This window comes from Pseudochaenichthys georgianus, chromosome 14 (genome assembly GCF_902827115.2).
Source record: "Pseudochaenichthys georgianus chromosome 14, fPseGeo1.2, whole genome shotgun sequence".
NCBI lineage: Eukaryota > Metazoa > Chordata > Actinopteri > Perciformes > Channichthyidae > Pseudochaenichthys > Pseudochaenichthys georgianus.
Genome location: NC_047516.1, coordinates 8,269,174 through 8,289,285, shown reverse-complemented (window position 1 = coordinate 8,289,285; position 20,112 = coordinate 8,269,174). Strand labels below are relative to the sequence as shown.

At 38.7% G+C, this 20,112-nt stretch overlaps 1 protein-coding gene across 1 annotated transcript in view; it reads right to left on the bottom strand.

Moving 5' to 3' along the window:
* Positions 1 to 270: 270 nt before the first annotated feature.
* LOC117459019 (polypeptide N-acetylgalactosaminyltransferase 10-like) overlaps positions 271 to 20,112 on the bottom strand; it is an 82,689-nt gene continuing 62,847 nt past the window's right edge. The window contains exons 5-12 of the mRNA XM_034099849.2: positions 19,986 to 20,112; positions 19,438 to 19,621; positions 16,222 to 16,339; positions 12,782 to 12,889; positions 9,988 to 10,209; positions 9,020 to 9,136; positions 6,611 to 6,760; positions 271 to 5,328 (exon numbers count right to left, since the gene is read on the bottom strand). The exon at positions 19,986 to 20,112 is cut by the window's right edge and continues 59 nt beyond it. Of these exons, the coding sequence (XP_033955740.1) occupies positions 5,164 to 5,328; positions 6,611 to 6,760; positions 9,020 to 9,136; positions 9,988 to 10,209; positions 12,782 to 12,889; positions 16,222 to 16,339; positions 19,438 to 19,621; positions 19,986 to 20,112 (1,191 nt within the window). The 3' untranslated portion in view covers positions 271 to 5,163. The remainder of the gene's footprint in view (positions 5,329 to 6,610; positions 6,761 to 9,019; positions 9,137 to 9,987; positions 10,210 to 12,781; positions 12,890 to 16,221; positions 16,340 to 19,437; positions 19,622 to 19,985) is intronic.

The following is a 20,112-nucleotide window of genomic DNA, read 5'->3' as shown; positions in this document are numbered from 1 at the left end:
CTGAGGTATATCCGTCATTTAATGGTAAGCTATTGAAATTCTGATTTCATAGATGTGTCTCCCATCACCCAAAACCCCTGACTATTCTCTCAACTCAGTATTTACATTATTTAATTCAAAGAAAATCAGTAATATCTTTAAAAGTGGACACATATTTATGTATAAAAGACATACAAAAGTGCATTTCGCATGATAGGACATCTTTAAAGCTACATTAGCACACCAAATACATGCATTTAGATTTTTATTTTTTACTGAATTGACCTCAACACAGGTTTCAAATACTTTTACCTTGAGTCACACTACAGTATGTCTGAATCAAGGAACAGTGATTGACTTTTCAATTGCAGCCATGCAGTACACCTGTCAATCAATGCAGAGATGTTGAAACCGTTACAGCCCTTTAAAATACAGTTTTAGTTGACTTCCAGAAGTTATTCTTATAAATTGAGTTTTGGATATACGTTTGGAAAGCAACACACACCAGGGAACCCGCACAAGCTTGTTTGGGTGTGAAAGAGCTTTGTTAGTTCTGACTCTTCGAGCATGTATTCAGCACCGCATTCGTCAAGTTTGTATTTAATTTATCACCAGACATGTTTTCATCCAAATATAGAAAGCTTTTATTTGACAATTTCAGCAAAAATATCATACAATTCCAGTTTAATTGTACAGTTTGTTAAATACCTAAATACACTTTTACAGTTGCAATGTCAGTAGAAAAAAATATTGGATATTCTTTATGAGATACAAAATGTACACTTTCCTACACATGAAAATCCACACATGTACACAACATGGTGTAAATGGCCGACCATGGCCACTGACATTAAAAACCTATGCCCTTTTAAAACAATATGAACTCTCGTCTTAAAGTTCACCACTTAAATAAAAAAGTATTTTGATATTACAACAAAAAGTGGCAGCACATTTACCCTTACCTTACTCCACAAACTGTGGAAAAGTATTGAATACAAAAGGAAATGTGTTTGACAACATGAACTGGATTTTTCCACTGTAAAATTATTTGTATAGAGGAATAGCTTGTACACAGTGATAAAAATATGTAATACTTTACCACAGTGAATGCAATCTATAACAAGTCAATGTAATGTGTCATTAAGACTCAACCTATTGTTTTTATTGATGTACTAAAAACATACTTTACATGTGCAATGGAAAGGTACAATGTACTCTAATGAGCAAAAGAAAAACACACAAAAAAAAAACAATTTACTCAAAGGGATACAGTTAGCAACACTGTGGACAATACGTTCAATTGTCCAATTTCCCAGAGAGATCATTTAAGTCCAGTTCTGTGGTCAAATGTAAAACAATTGTTAATTGTTTAAAGCTCAAATGAATGGTTACACTAAATGGGACACAACACCAAAAACAACAGCTAAAAACCCAGCTAAAAAGAGGCTCAATTGCTCAGTTAAGTTTCTCTCAATATAATTGGCAAAGTTTCTTATTTCCGGAAAAAGTACTGAAGAACTAGGTATCATATCAGCAGGGATTTCAAATCACTACCTCGAACATCATCATCTTCTTTGTATGGTATGTTTAAAAATCCACCTTTTTATCTAATGTTTAACCGAAAGGAATCAAGTTATTTTGTAAAACAAAGCAGACACTTCTAAGATATAAGGTACTTTAGTAGTACAACAAAAATACTTATACAGTGTTTCAATACAGCCCACAATGTTGCTATGTGTATTCCGCCCTCAATACAAGTGTGTGTCAAGTACAGTGTTTGTGTTAAACAGTCACAACAGTCCTTCACAATAAAGTCCCATGATTGAACAGCCCTGATTGCACTACTGATCTAAACAGGACTTTCACACATCACCCAGAAAACAGTGTTTTAAAATGAACCTTCAAAGAAAAACAGTAGGAAACATGAAATAAATCAGGCTGTAAAAGGTCAGGTGGGTTTTCGCTTCTGTCCCGTTTGGTCCTGTAGTGAAATCCTGGCTACATCAGAGACTCAGTGGTCTGCAGCAGCAATTCCCACTCCCCTCTTAACAATCTGACAATGTACAAGTTGTCCAGGCATGTAGCGAGAAGGTCAGGGGAAAAAAGGACACAGGAACCCTGAACTAAATTTAAATCGCCATAATCTTCTATCAGGTGTGCAAAGGCAGGATCTTTTTCTCAGAGAAAGACGGTTTGCCATATTGAATAAAAGGATTAGTGTTGGATTTTCTACAAAGATAATGTTATAAGGTGGCAATTGTTGGCCAAATCACAATTGAAGACATACTGTACATGATGCATGGGCTGCCAAGTCTACAATTAGTCTTTAAAATATATGTATTTACTATTTATATATACTTGTCTATATTAAATATGTTATTATGTCACAGATGCCTGTCATTTTAGCAAACAATTCTGTCCCAGTTAGCCTAATTTGTGACTTAAAAGTACCTTTTCTAAGGTATGTCGAGTATAGGACCTGTTGACATCTTATCAAGCACACTACCTGATAATGACGCATACTGTACATTAGGGCTGCACGATATATCGTGTCGTGACGATAATCGCAATATGCACATGCGCGATATTTACATCGCAGGACGTGCGATTTTTTAAACATTTAAAAAAAAAATTAAATATATATTTTTTTTAGGACTTGTGGTATTAAGTAGGCAAATTAACTCAAACATGTCATGTTACAATTAATTTGCTGCTTGCTACAAAAGGAAAACTTGCGCAGCTCTCATGTCAGGGGTACTTGAGTGAGTGACAGCAAACCACCTATCACAATCAAATCTCCAAAGCAAACAGACCCGGTGATTAAAGGTAAAAACACTGAATAAAGTAGTTTCATGTGTTTCTCCAGGGCAGTTTGGTGCTGCTAACCGAGCTAGCTCAGCTTGTTGCTCTGATAACTTAAGATCCAGACGTCCGTGACTAAAATCCTTCATCCGGTTAAATATAGTTAAAAAAATACCAATTGTATAGCATTAAAGTTCAAGAAAGGATGGTTTGCGGAAAAAAAACGGTCTTTTCTTCAATTCCTGTATGTTTTCACATCGCAATATATATCGCAGGGGGGAAGAAAAAAAAATCGCAATTTCAGTTTTTTCCGATATCGTGCAGCCCTACTGTACATTGTTCTTTTTCATAAAACCAGATTAGAGAATGGGTGCAGGCGACAGACAAGGAAATGCCAGGAAATCACGTTGAGCAGGAAACTAATCAGCTAAATCAAAGGTTTAAATGATAACATAACATTTAATTAAAACAGAAAGAAAAACAATAGGGTAAACAAAATGTATCAAACAACAATTCCCTTTCCCATAAAAGTACTTTGGATTGAACAGGTGGGAAAACAACAAAACAGCATCGTGTAGTGATTAAACGGGTCTTCTTAGGGCTAATAGTTTCAAGGCAGGAGGAAAATGTGGTGGGAAACTAAGTGTCTTTAGCTCTATTCAAAGCCAGAAGTTACATGTGTGTTCATTGAGAGAGCCATATAAGGCTCACAAAGCCAGGGGCACCCTCAATGTCCAGCACCAGAGTCGAGGTCAACTCATCTTTCATTTGAAATGAGATTCAGGAGAAGTTTTTTGATGTAAAGATTCTTAGTTTTCAAGAAAAGTCACATCCTGAATAGATTGAATTGTTTCCTATGCTGATGTAGACATCTTTGGCCCACACACACGTACACACACACTTTTTCAGAAAATACACACCTATCTAATCCTCTTCCAACAAGGCACGAAGATTTCATTCAAGTTTATCATTACACAAGTGCTTAATGCATTTTAAACCCCCCATTCGTCTCAATCCCAGAGCTACCTCAGCGAGCCTATCCAGAATGATTATCCTATTTGTCTCCCTGAACGCTAAAGTGATGTGTCAGCTCGGCAGCCGGCCAATCGTGCGGCCCTGCTGTGAATCAGCTGGCCTGACAGTCACAGAGCCAGTCATCCAGCCAGGCAGGCGTCCATTTGCAGTCCCACCCGCTGCTTTTGCGCCGCGACCCTGCGCTCGGCAGAATGTGACGGGGTCGTTCCAGCGACTGATCAGCATGAGTCGTGCGGGGGAGAAGCAAAGGGCGAACAGGAAGCGGGGGGGGGGGGGGTAGTCTAAGAGGTGTGACAGCATCCACCACCACCCCCCTCACAACAAACAATCCCTTAGCCAGCAAGAGTTGGCCTGAACAAACCCCCGGCATTGGATAGTGCTCGCATCCGAGGAATAAAAGAAGAAGTGGCACAGTGACAAACCCGCGGACGAGTCATCAATAAATACAGCCAGCAAAGTTCAGAACAGAGGAAAAAAAGGCATGAGGGGCATTACAGAGGTCGCTGTTCTACTTTATTTTTCTATTTCCACCTGCTACATTCAGAGCAGCTCGGGCCCCACAGTGGTTGGTGGGGGGAGGGGAACAGGGGACACTAGGGGAGGATGAAGGAGGGAACAGAAGGTGGATGAGGAGGTGGATGAGGGTTGTAAAAGAGAATCAATTCACCAGGTGATTTTCAGAGTGGTTCTGCCTGGCTTCACCCAGGTGTCAGGATGACTTTGGCTCAGCTGGAGCAGCCACCTCCTCACCTCCCCAGGGAGGTTGTCAGAGCTGGAGAGACATAAGGGGATTTGAGAGGGAAGAATGGAAAAGGTGCAGTCATGCAGGCAGATAGAGACGGACGTGCAGGCGGAGGCGGACCAGAAGAGACAGAAGGAGAAAGAGATGGAGTCAGCGGATAAAGGTGGATAGACAGAGAAAATTGAGAATACAAAACTCTGTAAGGGAACAGAAAGGCAACGGATAAAGGCAGAGAACATTTTAAAACAAAAGGGAATGAAAAAAAGGGAGGAGAGATAACCAATCACCAGCCAAATCAGGAAGTGAGACAAACCAACCACCACAGCAACGCCGTGACAGAGCAAATACATCTCACACTAAATCACTTTTAAACACACACCCATCTATCAAAGCTCAACTCAGTCTTCCCTCTGACTGATGTGTTTAAACAACTTCCCTCACGGTATCCCATCATGCCTCAGTCTGAGTGACCCTAAGAGAAACAGCTGACACCTTCAGGTAAACGGGGAACCAAATGAATGTAAAACCCCTTTTCCCAGCAGCGGCAGCAGCAGCAGATCCACGTCTGTGTGCGTCAGGAGTTTTTTTGTGGATGCTGCAGGGCCTCAGTTGCCGCCCCGGTTGAATTGTTCCAACACGGTGGAGTTGGTCTTCTCAAAAACCCACTGCTGCGTGGGGGCGGAGGGGTCGCACGTGTTCATGAAGATTCGCCGCTCGTTGGGGCTGCAGTCGATACAACTGTTACTGACCGTGTGATACAGACTCTTATCCTGGAGGAAGGTTGGAGAAACACAAAAGATTGTCTAAATAACAAAATTAGGATTTATTTCATTGTAACATTTTCACCTTGAAGTCCATTTTTCTTCAAGCATGAAATTAATTATGTTGAAACTTGCGCTGATGATGGTGATGACACTTTAACCTTTCAAATCTGTAATTAATTCATCATTAATACACTAAACCAGTGGTTCTCAACTGGTCAGGCCTCGGGGCCCACTTTTTCCTTTGTCAATGAATCGCGACCCAACATTTTGAACCACTCAAATCTATTCAACAAAAAATGGTGCTGTAATATATACGCTTTTCAGCATACAATATTAATTAAAGTGAAGTAACCTACAGTGCATATATCCCTTCACAAAAGTAAAGTATGCTTTTAAAAAAGGTTTAATGAGATGCTGGAATCAAAGCTGAACTGTATAACATAAAAAGGCACACATGCTCAGAGGGGTCTGGGGGGATTCTCCCCCAGTGGATTTTTAGAAATACTAACATATAAACTACGCATTCTGGTTCACTCTGAGAAGAAAATAAATAAATCTATTACTACCCGACATATTAATAATGTTATGCCATTGTTCGTGTTTCACTTTGTTCTGACAGCTGAACTTGCTGCTCCATACAGAGAGAAGAGCAAAGAGGAGATTGTCTGTGTGAATTACTTTAAATTGTGGGTAGGGTAGATAGCCCCCATTGTTCTGTGACCTGTCAATCATCAAACCTTGATTCTGATTGGCCAGAAGACTTGAAAAAACACTTTTTTTCACTCACATCTGCGACCCACTCGAAATGGGTCTGCTGACCCAACAGTTGAGAACCACTGCACTAAACTGTACTAATTAGCAGGCATAGACTTAAATATTTGTACATTTATTATAAAAAAGTTTTCACTGATTTTTCTTTTTCTCTCTGTTTACTGCTGAAGACGAGCTTGTTTATGATAAAACCTTAAATCCTAGAGGTTTTTTTATGTTTTATAAATACAATTCTGGCCTGATATATGGCATGTTTTTGATTTAACCGAGCTGAAATGCATAACAACAGCATAATGAGGTCCTTAGAATATCCATCAGCTGCAGGGCAGTTTCTGTTTGAATGTACAACTTTACTGAATGATTAAGTGACCTCAAAAGTCATTTATTTCAAGGCCGTTACGTTGTAAACGTTGTTGTTTTGTGAAAAAAAAAGGAAGGGGGAACAAAAGAGCAGAGCAGCTGATATAAATAGAGATAATGTATGTCTGTGTTCAGTTCACACTCTGCTGTGCCGTACCTTTCTGTAGCGCCACAGCTGGTTGCCCTTCATGCCGTGACAGTCGTACAGGGTGACGGGGCTGTTGTGTGAAACGGCATCGAAACAGACTTTCTTAGTGTGCATGGGGTCGCCCACCCGGATGTCCTCTCTCCATCCAAATGTGAACACCTGCAGGCAAAAGTAAACACATCCTTTACTCAAGTAGAATTACAGATACACGTGTTTAAAAATAAACTGGTAGAAGTACTAACTAAACTTCTTTACTCAAGTAAAAGTAAAGAAGTATGGGCTTTGAAATGTACTTAAGTAAAAAGTACCCATAACTACTAGCTGTTTTAAAGAGTACCTGACCTCCCTTTATATTAATAGAACAATAATGTCATTGTTAGCTAATGAATGTGTCCATGCTGAACAACGGCAAAATGACAACGTTCTCATTGGTCGCTCTTCTTTAGAGAAGACCAGGAAATGATGGATACACGGATCGTGTTCAAATCAATAGGCACGCAATGACTCTAAATAACAATGATCACGCCACCAAACACAGATTAAAACTAAAGTAACATGCCTGTTTTTAAAATGTAAGAAGTTGAAAATACAGGGATTTGTGTTAAAAATGTAAGAATTAAAAAGTAAAAAGTCGGCAGAAAAATAAGTAGTGGTGTAAAGTACTGATAACAGAAAAATGTACTTAAGTACAGTAACAAAGTATTTGTATTTTTACTTAAGTACAGTAACAAAGTATTTGTACTCCACTACTTCCCACCTCTGCCTGCAGGAAACAAATCCCAGTTGTAATGCCACATTATTTCAAGTCAAAACATTCAAATACTAAAGCAAATGGGGAAAAAACATCGGGATGGCTGATAAATGACAAGATGCATTAACCATGAAAGTCTCTTTGATACAATCAAGTTGGAGAGGAAGAAGCTATGCTCTTAAAAAATTTACTTTTGATTAACTTGATAAAGCCACAAAGCAGCTAAAGATATTCTGTTCTGTGTGTTCCGGGTAAAAGTGCTGTGCCGCCATTAGGGCACATTATTGTATTAACATAAAAATAAATAATACAGCATGGGAATATACACTCTGTGCCTTGGACTTTCTTTGTGAATCTTCATGAACTGTATCTCCTATAAGGGCTCGGGGTTTCACTAATGCACTTAGTCTATTCAGACATTTCATCTGAGGCTGTGTTGCCTCTTTGGATAAAAACTGATCCAATGTATCAGACTTAATAACTAAAGCTGTTCATTGTGACTTGTGTAGGTTGTTAGTGTGACTGTATTTAGATGAAACATGGTTAAGGATCCACTTTGACAATTGAATATTGCATATAAATTGCAATTATTGCATACTATAAAGAGTCTAAACTAAAAGTGTACAACTGTGTACACAAGCCTTTCAAAGCATTTTATGAAGTGTATAACTTAACATTTACAGACTGTTATATGGTTAAGAGCTAACAAGTGGACCTTATATTCAGATTTTAGTGACAAATGAACATTAATGCTTAACTATTACGTTCAAATAGTGGAGAAATCTTAAAAATACTTTGGCTGAAATTAAAACAACATCTATATTTGCATGTTGAAATCTGTCTGGAAGAAGGCGGTACAACATGAAATATACTTTAAACATAGCTGCAAAAGAACGTGAATTATAGTCTTGATAGAAAAAACTAAGCGCACTTTGTTATCTAACCATAACTATATTTGACCAAACTAAATTAGAATCTCTACAGCCTGTAAACTGGAGCAGCGTTGGCCACTTGGACATCACTAAGACTTCCTGAATGAGTCCCTCGTCTCCTCATAGAAAATAGAAAATCCCTGACAAGCACAGCTGTCGGAGCGCCTCCTGTGAAAGCAGTGAATCAATATCTCATTGATGCTGAATACCGATTGCAACGATGAGATGATGAAACTACAGTGCATCTTCAGATTAGAGCAATTAAAGTGTCAGAGGCACAGCGTTTCAGCTGGGGAAACAAAAGGAGACATTCAATCCATTAATTTTATATTAGGATCTTGGTTTAAAGATCTTCGGTGTGACGTGTGAGAGTGAACACACTCCTTTGGAATAATGCAAAGATAATGAAGCAGCACAAAGTAGTATTTGATGTTTATATGTCCTTGTAAGTTCATATGACATGTGAGTGTGTAGAAAGAAGAAGACATGTATTTAATAAGGAGACAAGCTATCAACAAAGATGCATCTTCACTATAATTTCAAATACAATCTAAAGACCTAGAAGAAGGGTATTTATTTTAGTAACTTATATATTTTTCCACCAGGCTGTCAGGAGGCTGACATATATATTCTTATATTCGGGATTGTGGGAAACGGTATTTCGATCTCTCTGTCTGTACGCACAAACTGAAAGATTGACAATAAAGTTGACTTTGACTTTTTCGTTTTGTTCACCTGTCCATGGCTCCAGCTGACGTCGCCCCGCCCCTTCACGCAGCTCTCCAGGCGGATGGGACTCCCGGATACAACGTGTTTACTCTCCAGACACATGCCGCTTCCCACGTTACGCACCTATAATCAAACACACACATCAGCAAAGTCTCACACAAGTAAACCGACACGATCATCATTTATACGACAGGAGTTTTAAGTCTGTGACAGTAACTGGAGCTTTTTCCTTTAAAACCATCACACATGCACTAAATTGTTGAGGCAGATTCAAGTTTTTCGAATTAGACCCTTAGTTTGGTATATTTTGGGAGGCAATTAAATGCAAATGAGTTTCTGATTCACATTGAGTGAATGTGCTCTCCTCTCTGAGTGCTGTCAGAGCAGATTTCAGCCTGCTGCGACAGACAGATAGGATTATTACAGCCAAATGGCCACAATTTTCTTGACAGCCTCTTGAGTTATTTTAGAAGAAGCTGTTACTAATGATGCTAATGGTCTAATGGTTATATTGAGATATCAAAACCAAGTTGCTCAGCATTTGAGATTATAATGTTGACTTGATTCGTGGCAAATTGTTTTTTTGTCTTAGAATGTGACAACACAAAAATTGAAAAACAAAATATCAAAAATGTGGTTGAATAACTTTTCATTCTAATCAGGAGTACTGTCAACTGAGCTTTTTACCAAATCACATACAAATGCTTATGATTTTAAGGTAGATATGGACCCATTAATAACTAAAGAGACACTTTCACACCCAAACTTTGTCTTGAAAAAATAACTTTAAAGGAAGGTGAAAGAAACAACCCTGGATATAGTTGCTCTAAAGCATACATTTCTAACACAGCACTTCAGATGCTCCGATGTCAAAGATTCCTTATCTTAGAGTCATGGTTTTAAATTTGGCAAACCTATCATTGAGACTAATTCCTCAACCCTTTTTGTGTTTAAGGTATGGGAGCTGACTGTACCTCTCCCCATGCTCCAGCAGGGGGCTCCACTGGTGGATAGTGTTTGGGCAGATCCCAGGCCACCTTGTCCATGAACCACTTGAAGTTCATGCAGTTGAGGCGGATCCTCAGCTCCTTCTGGGCCGACATGTCTCCTGCTGACAGGTGACGGTACTCAGGCCGGCGCTGGTAGATGTATTCGGCGTACTCGTCCATCCACACCTCGGCCACACGCTTCAGATTCTGAAATGAGAAAAAACCTCTTATGTTAAAGCTAAAGATTCCATATGGATGAACTTGAAATGAAAATAATATATTTTGTGTGCAAACATTGGAGCTACCGTGACAATAAACTGGTGCCTGCAAGGAAAGAAGCCAGACAAAAGGGATTTTCAGTTTTCTCATTTTGATCAGGCAGCAATGGATGTAAACTAATATATTTGGCTTTTCTGTTGCAGAGTAAGGAGATAATTCACTGTGGGTTGGTCATTATGAGAAAGGCCACTCACTTTACACAGTCATTATATCCATTGGCTACCTTGGACATTGACGAGTGCAGCTTTAAGTTGTTGTTTACAAGGATTGGGGGTTAAGAGGTGACAATTTGGAGCTCAGAGCTACTTCAATATATCTAATCCACTCCTAAACCCACCACTGATTCAGGTCATAAGAGTCAAGTGATTCCCATTGCACACTATCTTGTAGGAAAACAGCTGCCAGCAATGTGGATACTTTATCATACTCTGTTTATAGTATGTACACACAGTATTCAAATCATGTGGCTTGTTAGCAGATTTTTGTGTTTCTGGACTTCATTGAAAAACAGAGTAAGACATCATCTTTATATGATGTTTTTATTCATCTGACATGACAAGATGATCAAAGCCGCTCAGGAAAAAGGCGGCCAGTCATCTTTCAGTACCTGTCATCATCTCTCGGAAGGCGTGGGAGTATAAAATAATAGTAGCAACTTGTCATGAAAACATTTAAGATACATAGTCCAATTTGTGCTAATGTACAGGACAGGGTTGATACATACAAAACTAACTATTTCCAGCTATTATTTTTCACGTGGCATGTTAATTAAAACAGGTACAGCCTTTTACCTGAAACTCTCATTAGAAAAAGGATGATTTTCATTTTAAACTTAATCAAAAGCACATGACTTGTTTGGCGGTCTTTAGAGTCGAAATACATGATATTTATGTGGAACCGTCAAAAACATCTATTTTTTTATCTTTATTATTTACACTTTCGAAGCACAACTTCCCAAGTGAAGTAGAGTTCAATGGCTGTATCTCCTTTAATGTCGAATGGACTTAAGTGAGGAACTGCGGATTCTCTCTCACGCACACATGCAAACACGCACAAGACAGATTGTCTGTGAAAAAAAGCTGTTTTTCAAGCCTTGAAACCATTAAATGGATGACACTTGCCCACAGAATCATCTATGTGTTAATATTGAAATAGAATACAAGGTAATATTGAACACTTTTTGTTTTTTAAACATATATGTCTCTTGCAAAAGTCAATGCAACAGGTGGCTCTTGTGAGATTTCCCCAAAAACAGCTGCCTCCATGGTGTCAGTGAATTTGTGTGTAACTGGGATGATGCCAGTCATAAGAACCCAAATTATAAAGAATGGTTTGTTAATCAAGTTATATGTTATAATTACTCTAAGTTACAGTCTTATCCATTCCTGACAAGTAGCAATATAACAGCTAAAGAAAATCTGTTAAAATAGAAAGTTAAATACAGAGGAAACAGGGGAAATAACAGCATTCATCCCAGCCTCAGGTACAGTAAGTATTTCTGTATTAATAAACCTGCTGCCTGTCTGATATCAGCATTCAATACAGCTTCAGTGAAGGGCCAATGGTCAGACCGACGAGGCAAATATGGAAGCCAAGAGGTTTAATTACACATTCAGCCAAGCCAAACAGAGCCAGGTGTCAGACTGAGGCTGAGTCATGCATAATGAATAGGATTCAGCTACAGGCTAGATGATTATTTATTAAAAATGTCTCACACTGTGTCCAATTGTGGAAGCTCAATATTGGAAACATGTAAATTGTATATTGAGGACCATAACATTGATTCGTACCCATAAAGCAACTCAAGACAGTTGGGTCGGAGATTTGGAGGTGACATGCTAGTAGTGTTTAATGTTACCTTGTGCTACTAGCCTGTACAAAAGATGAGGAGCAGCTATCGGTCTGGTAAATTCACTCCTTTCAAACTCCAGTCTAACAGATTTCTTCAATTTCTGAGCCTGTAGTCTTCAGCACCATCCTAACCCCAACCCTCAAGTGACATCAATTCATGTATTCATTCATTTATATTTACATATACAGTTGTGCACCCTGAGAACCACATTTTCTCTGTACAGTTGATGAAGTTGTTGTTAAACCTTGCATGATGTATGGCTTTTGAAATAATGTGTTATCAAAACAGTTAAGTCAGTACCAAAAAAACTGTAATCTTTGATTCAAAGTTATTGTCGATATCTGATGCTGAGGATTTTGCAACCTCCCTTATACATTGAAGGTGAATGGAATTAGTGACGCTTTAAGTAGCCAAAACATGCATTTATTAGACTCAAAACATTTCCTTTTTCCTCAGTGATCCACATGCCTCACTGTTATCAGTAAAGATTAGGAACTATTTTGAGGGAAGAAAATTAGATTGGCATTCAATTCAATCTCCATACATACAGCGTAAAAGCCCATGAGAACACAAAGGCAACAATCTATACATCCTTGTTTGTCCTTGTATCCACATCAACATTCTGTAAAACCATCTGCAGAGACTCACCCTGGCCAGGCTGACCCCACCAGGAACTTTGTAGGGGACGTACTTCCTGTAGATGTGTCCTACCCTCGAGCAAGGAATGTCTTCCATCCGGCCACCACACATCCACACCTACAGACACAGAGAGAGATATTTAGCCGTGATAAAGACCAGTTCTGTGCTGGTGTTTGTTTCACTAAACAGTGTAGATATCAGTTGAGCTGTGTAGGTCAAGAAATAAGAAGGATGAAACATAAGAGTGGAAAAATTCAACACGTGGGAAGACATGAAGACAAAGCAATGAGGGGAAAAGAAGGTTAGGATGTAAAGAAACGGAACGATGTAAAGAGTGGGAGGATGACAGAGAAACATCAAGCAATGTGTACATCAAGTACAAGGTTGGAAGCTATGAGTCTTGCTTCCTAGGAGAGGATAAAAAGACTAAATAAATATGAGATTAAAAACAGGTAAAGATATTTTATTTCAGGTTAGATACAAGCTTAAATAACCTTAGGTATTAACCCCATTGTATGGAGAGTGCAGGAGTTGGAACACAATTCAGAACAACCTACGAAAATCACCCCAAAGTGTATGTGTTTGTAAATAGCATAAAGACCAAATGAGATCAAAGAGAACCAGTCAATAATGCTCTGCTCAATGACAAAAACTGTGAGGTTTGTGAGATTTGTGAGGGTACTTTTGGAGAGCAGAGCAACTTTTTAACTCCACAGGGTATGGGTATTATAAAAGCCAGATTGTGGGTGACGTGTAATTTATTGTAATCATACAAAACTATCCGATTCATTGCTTATCAAAAGTGTGGCTCAGTGATCTCATTGATTAACAGTAGCTAATTGGTCTTTGAAAATGATCAATTTGACCCACTTTTCAAATGATTGTGTAGTGGGGTGTTCGCCATGAATATTTGATACATAAATGTCAAACTTTTTAAACGCTATGCAAGGGATTCATGTGACTCTACAATCATAACCATGCTCGTTTAATCATTCTTCCCTTTTACCGATCTTGCCACAATATTATACTCCTAAATCTGTTGTGATATTTCTCTTCCTTTTTTTTCTCCATACTGTGCTTTTATTCATAATGATTTCCAATGTATACACACGTTGAAGTTTGGCATTGTTCTCAAGGACACATGTCTGATGAGGGAAGTAGACAGGGGAAGCTCATTGAGTCAATAATATGGAAAATGTTTCTCATCCCCTGACTGATCGACTCTTCCTTTGGACTCTATCATTTCCATTCAGTTTGTTGTTATTCTGCATCGCTCCTCTTCCTGACTCTCCGGAGTGGACATCAGCTGGCTGCTATTTCAGTTCATTACTCCTTGTCAAGTTTGTTGCACCACTCCAGGTTTGACAAACAGAATCGGGGGATATGGCAGATTAAATGCACCCTCTCTGCATCTGCTGTGGGGAAGGTCTGACCTGCTGTGCCAATCCTTTCCACCGTCTTCATCCCACACTGAAACACTCAAGCTCAATAACAGGGCGCCTCGCGGCAGGAAGGATCTGGAGCTTGAGTTTTGTGCCGGTCAGATTAAATTGAAAGTCTCATCACTCACTTCAAACACACCAACTCTACAATATGCTTACCTCAAACTATTAAGACACAAACCATAGCACCATGGACTGAGATTGCTTTGCCATCTCTTTTAAAGACAATTATAACTTTATATATAGAGGGCTTTACAAAAACAAGTCAGAAAATGCAACAAAATTGGTGCCAGCTACTATTCTACATGTATAGTGCAGATGGCTTTGTTGAGCCATTTACCCCATACAACATCACCTGTATTTACATAAATATGCTTAATATCATTAATTATATGTGTAGAAACCACAGACATTCTTTTTGAAGATAGTAGACAAAGATAAATCTGCTTTAGGTGAAACTGGAGAAACCAGATTTCTTTGACCATGCATACTCAGGTACCCTGGGGAGTTTGTGACCAACAGTATCACTCTGGAGTAAGTACCTGTTATACTGTATGTGTATCGTGTGCACATGAAGATGTAAATCTATGCTTGTGTTCATGCAGTAAACGCAACAAACAGATTCTACATGTCATTCCAAATGAAGCTAGTGAAAAAACAAGACCTTCTGAAAACATTATTAAAGATTCAGAAACGTTTTTTTCATTTTTCAGTTATATTAAAGGATCAGAATTGTGTCTTTCTTGACTTGAATGCCATTCTCTGCTCACTGCGTTCCTTTTTTACATACCTTCGGTTTGTTCCTTTTAAAACCGCAAATATAAAAGCTTCCATGAATGTCCTAGCCTATATGTTGCATCATTTTAGTATCAATAAGGAAAAGTAAATACAAAAAAGATTAAACATTAATATGAAGAAGCAGCAGAAGTTGAGACGTATATGTCCAATAGAATACAAATACCTAGCAGAGGCCTTTGTGCTTAATTGAGTGAGACGACAAAATCGTTCCTCTTTAGAGCAGTGATTGAATTATTATGACAGCCTTTTTGTCCGTCCAGAGCCCGCTGACGGACGCAGCGGAGGAGAGGGAGATCAGTTCAACATGCTGGCCAAGTCGCAGGCAGTTGTGGTCACGCAATATAATAATTCATGCTGAAGCACCAGAGAAAAGCATAATCTAATATGGTGTTCTGAGTATGATTAATGTGGAGAGTCTTCCATGCAACAGAGCAGGCTTATCTTAAATGACTAAAACAAGGGTTGAAACCATATAGGGAATGTCTCATAGGCTTAACTATGTTTTTTCTAAAGCTATTCAGCTAAATAGCTTTGGGTAAACTAATAAAACATTAGGAGAAGCATATGGAACATACTCTTTCCTCCTTTAAAGCAATTTAATGTTAAAACAAACCAGCTCATAATAAGCAATTGAGATAAGTAATTTCCTTGCCCTTGGATTTCTTCTGAATGATCTCTGAAAGAAACTGGGACAAACATCCCATAACTGATGACATGTTGTCCTTCCCAGTCTGTGAGTATCCGTAAATAAGCAGAACAGTAAAGGCAAAGCTTAAAAAACTATTTCAAAGCCTTTTGAGTTAGGATGGTTATTTAAAATAATAACTGAACATAATACTAATACATATTTCAGATTTGATTTAATCATCATTGTTCTACATGCAAAAACATATCTAGTGCTGCATTGTATATGTACATGTATATAAGGATGCATAATAATCATAATAACCCAATGTGAGTGTCAATAAAGCAATTACACTATACTTTAAAACAAGAAAAATCAGCAACTCAAATAGCTACAGTGTATGTATGTGCATTACTATGAAACAAACTGATAGTCAAACACAAAACGTGGAAGAGTTCTCTTTGTCAGATTTAAGTGAACACTTAACATTTAAACCAAGGTCCCAATGAGTATCCATTACAGTATTTCCAACACTTCACTCAGACACTACAGATCTGTGTGAGGTGGCGACATGTTTTATGTACCTTAAAGGAGATCTCGTACTGTTCTCCTCCCCAGATCTCCAGACCTGTGTCGTACCCTCCGAGTTCCCAGAACCACTTCCTGTCCACAGCAAAGAGCCCACCTGCCATCACTGGTGACCTGTAAGACACAGAAGAGACACATTCACACACAATACTCGACAAAGAGGGAATCAAAATTTGACTTTAGCATTGTTTTTCACAGAGAACATTTCTCTACATCCATCTTTTTCTAATCTCTCTGCTGTGATGTCATACAGTTTTGCGACAAAAAATGAACAGACAACATTTTAATTTTTAACTGACCTCAAGTGTAATTTAAGTGGTGCCTTTTTTTAATAAAAAGGCAATATGACATTTGAGGTATCTTATTATATCACCATAACCACATTTCTGTAATCAGAAAGTTAATCAAATGGATCTAATAATATTGTTAAAGTCTTCTCTATGGAAGCCTCTGAGCCCTGCTAATACATATTAAAACAATTATTACTCTGTTTTCACTACACGTTTTTCCTTAAATATAAAAGCAAGGTTTTTACATCTGATCTCATGCTGAATGATCAAATTAATTGTTAAAAATAATGTGAAAATGTGTCTAATATTTCACAACGGTTTACAGGCTGTGAGAGTTAGTTTCAGTACGTTCTATCCTGACCATAATTGTGTATTTGCCTGCTGTATGCACATGCATTTGTTTAGTCACCCAGTGACAATTCTGACTGGTATAACAAACTCTGCAGAGAAAAACATGTTGGTGAACTGCTGTTATACTTTAGAAACGCATTTTATGTTCCTATCTTTCTAAAAAAGGACAATCATAATCATTGCTCTTGTGTTTTTCACACTACTGGCCTGATTGGGTAACAGTGAAGTCCAAGCAGTTAATTGCCTAAGACTTGTAACTTGTATGCTCGATAAAGAAAACACAAAGCCGACACACTCTTTTTCTCTACAGCATTGCTGAAGAGAATGCAGTGAATAGACTTTCATCAGGAAACAAAGGTAACCAATGGTGGCAACGGTTTGTTAGACGGCTCTAAGTGTAGTGATTGCAAGCTGTTGTGAGTTTACAGGAGTGTGTCAGCTCAGCATGGAGAGCGCAGCACTGTGTTGGCACTGATTTTTGGGGTGGAGATTGTTAGCTTTGTTGGATGGAGGGCGAAAAGACAAACATACTTCACCTCCCCGAGTTGTGTGGAATGAAACACTGTGGCTTCAGGACAGACAACACTAATATCTCACAGCTCAGATGAAGCTTGTGAAGATGAGGATAATTTAAACACAACAGGTTCCAGTTTAATTTAACCAAATAATAGCCAGCGGCATGTTCATGTACCTTGTTTGCCAATAAACACGGTTTACTTTTAGCATTAACTCTCAAACCACTGTTTGTCATCAACTATTAGATCTGGAGTCTAATACAATTATTTGAGGACATTTGAATAATTTATTTTCTGCCATAAGGGTTTCATAGTCTGCTGAGCTTTTGCACAGCAGACAACTAGTGAACATTAATCATTGTAACTCCAGGATCTGGCTTTCAAATAAAGTGAAGAGGAAAGGGCTGAGTAAAAAGAGAAATGTCATAAAATAATAAAATAATTGGTGCTTTTACTTAATGCAGCGGGGGGGCTTTACACATGTATTACAGCCGTGAAGTGTGCACAGCTGCCATGGGTAAGAGTAATGGTATGAAATATTTAGAATTTTTAATATTGATACATTTGATTTGAATGTTTTTGTACAAGAAAAACAGTCATTGTTCATTTCCAAAAAAATTGTAATATCAATTTTTTTTCGCACCCAGGTTCTCAGCAAGCCGTAACACAAAATGTATTTCTTCAAAGAGAACTAAAGAAAGACAATAGGTACAGCTCTGAATTTCAAGGCAATTACTGTCTCTATTATGTTGTTGTTACGTTTATTTTTTTAAAAGGAAGTTTCAAAAACACAGCAAACAATGTGATTTGCACCAAACAACTGCAAACTATTTATAAGCCAACCAAAATGTGTGCTTTGAGGGATTCAAAGTTTTTAATTATTTTTTGACCAGACATTTCTTAGAGTTATCACTTACCAATTTTGCCAATTTTAAAATATTTGATTTTTTCAGAGTTGTTGTGGTCTGCTTGTGATTTACCAACATTAGCCAATGGAAAAATATATTAGTTTCTTCAGCTGGCAACATTCATCCATCTTCCCTAGTCCCTGTTCTTTTGCAAGTGTCTACTGAATTTAATTTGAATGCTCAAGTTCATATTCTCCATTTCAGTCCATTGACCTTGAGGAGAAAGATGGTGTCAAGGCCTAAGCTTATAAATGAAACAGCGAAGTCAGAAGCAAGAAGAAAGGCAGAGGGAGAGGTGATGGCGCTGACAAAAGAGACAGTTACAGCAGTATGAGAGCAGGGATACAATCATAATCACACACACACACACACACACACACACACACACACACACACACACACACACACACACACACACACACACACACACACACACACACACACACACACACACACACACACACACACACACACACACACACACACACACACACACACACACACACACACACACACACACACACAAACAATGGATTTTGCCTGCCCACCGTGCCTCATTCTCCGCTGCGGCAATGTCAATCAGAATGAAAATGGAAATCTTTGCGACTCAAATTGGATTTGCACTGATGAAGGTCATTTCATTGGGCAAGAAGAGCAGACTAATTCACAAAATGAGGATTGATTCTGATTGTTCTGCAGCGCATTTGTTCTTCCTTAGTCTCTTATCTTCCTGCAGCACAGCCACCCTTCCTGATGATACCTACTGTATTTCCCAGGACACCCAAATAGTCTTTGGCATGCAGTCATAGAAATGTGCTGTCTTGATAATCCCCCAAAGCTCACACATTTAAGTGCCTGGCATCACTTGCAGAGTTGTTTGGCCTTACAAATAGCAGAATATGTATCTGGGTTTATTTATTTATTTAGTTTCCATTACTTTAAAGTTACATGCCATGAAATGCTAGACTATTGGTTCTGTTTGAACTGAACAAGAAAAAGAAAGAAGAAAACAGACAAAATGGGACGTGAACCAAGGAATTCCCAATAATGCACATTTGCTGATGACTATACATTACAGAGATTTTGGATTTGCATAGATCTGTTTTTGTGACGCTGCCGTCAAATGTATCAAAGATAACTGCACTCACTCAAAGGGTTCACTGGGGTCATTTTTCTGCAGCTCATTAGGGATGGGTATCCGTTTATAGTACATTTCCCAGTCAAACGCCCCTCGCATGGCGTCCCCTGCCTGCGTCTCATAGCCAAAGTTGTCGTGGTCGATCACGTCGATCATCGGACACACGATGGTCTTTCTGTTATCTGCGATTCGATCTGAAGGAAACAAAGGAAGGAATATGGGGTTTGAAGAATTGTAATGACAAAAAATGGTTTATGAAGTGCTTCCAAAGGTTTTTTGGCTCTAAACGCCTATGGCGAAGAAAAGTCTACTTTTGACTCGTCTTGACAGATTGCAAATGTCTTGGAGCTGTGAACAGTTCAACCAAAGAGCGATGTTCCTTTCTCAGACTCTTTCATGTTATAGTCTTAACAGTCCTCGAGAGGTAGGAACATACAAATTTGAGAAAAGTTTCCGTGTTGCGAAAACTAAGGTTTTGACTTGGCTGTAGAGTTGAGATTCAGATAAGTGGGTACATTGATATGTAATTCCAATAAGTTGTGTTTTACGGTTCCTCACCCAGCAATGGAGGTAGCCAGTTGACGTTGGCCTCACAGTGAGAGTCCAGGAAGGTGATGACTTCTCCTTTAGCAGCTTCGGCTCCCAGCAGGCGAGTCCTGATCAGCCCCTCCCTCTTCTTGGTCCT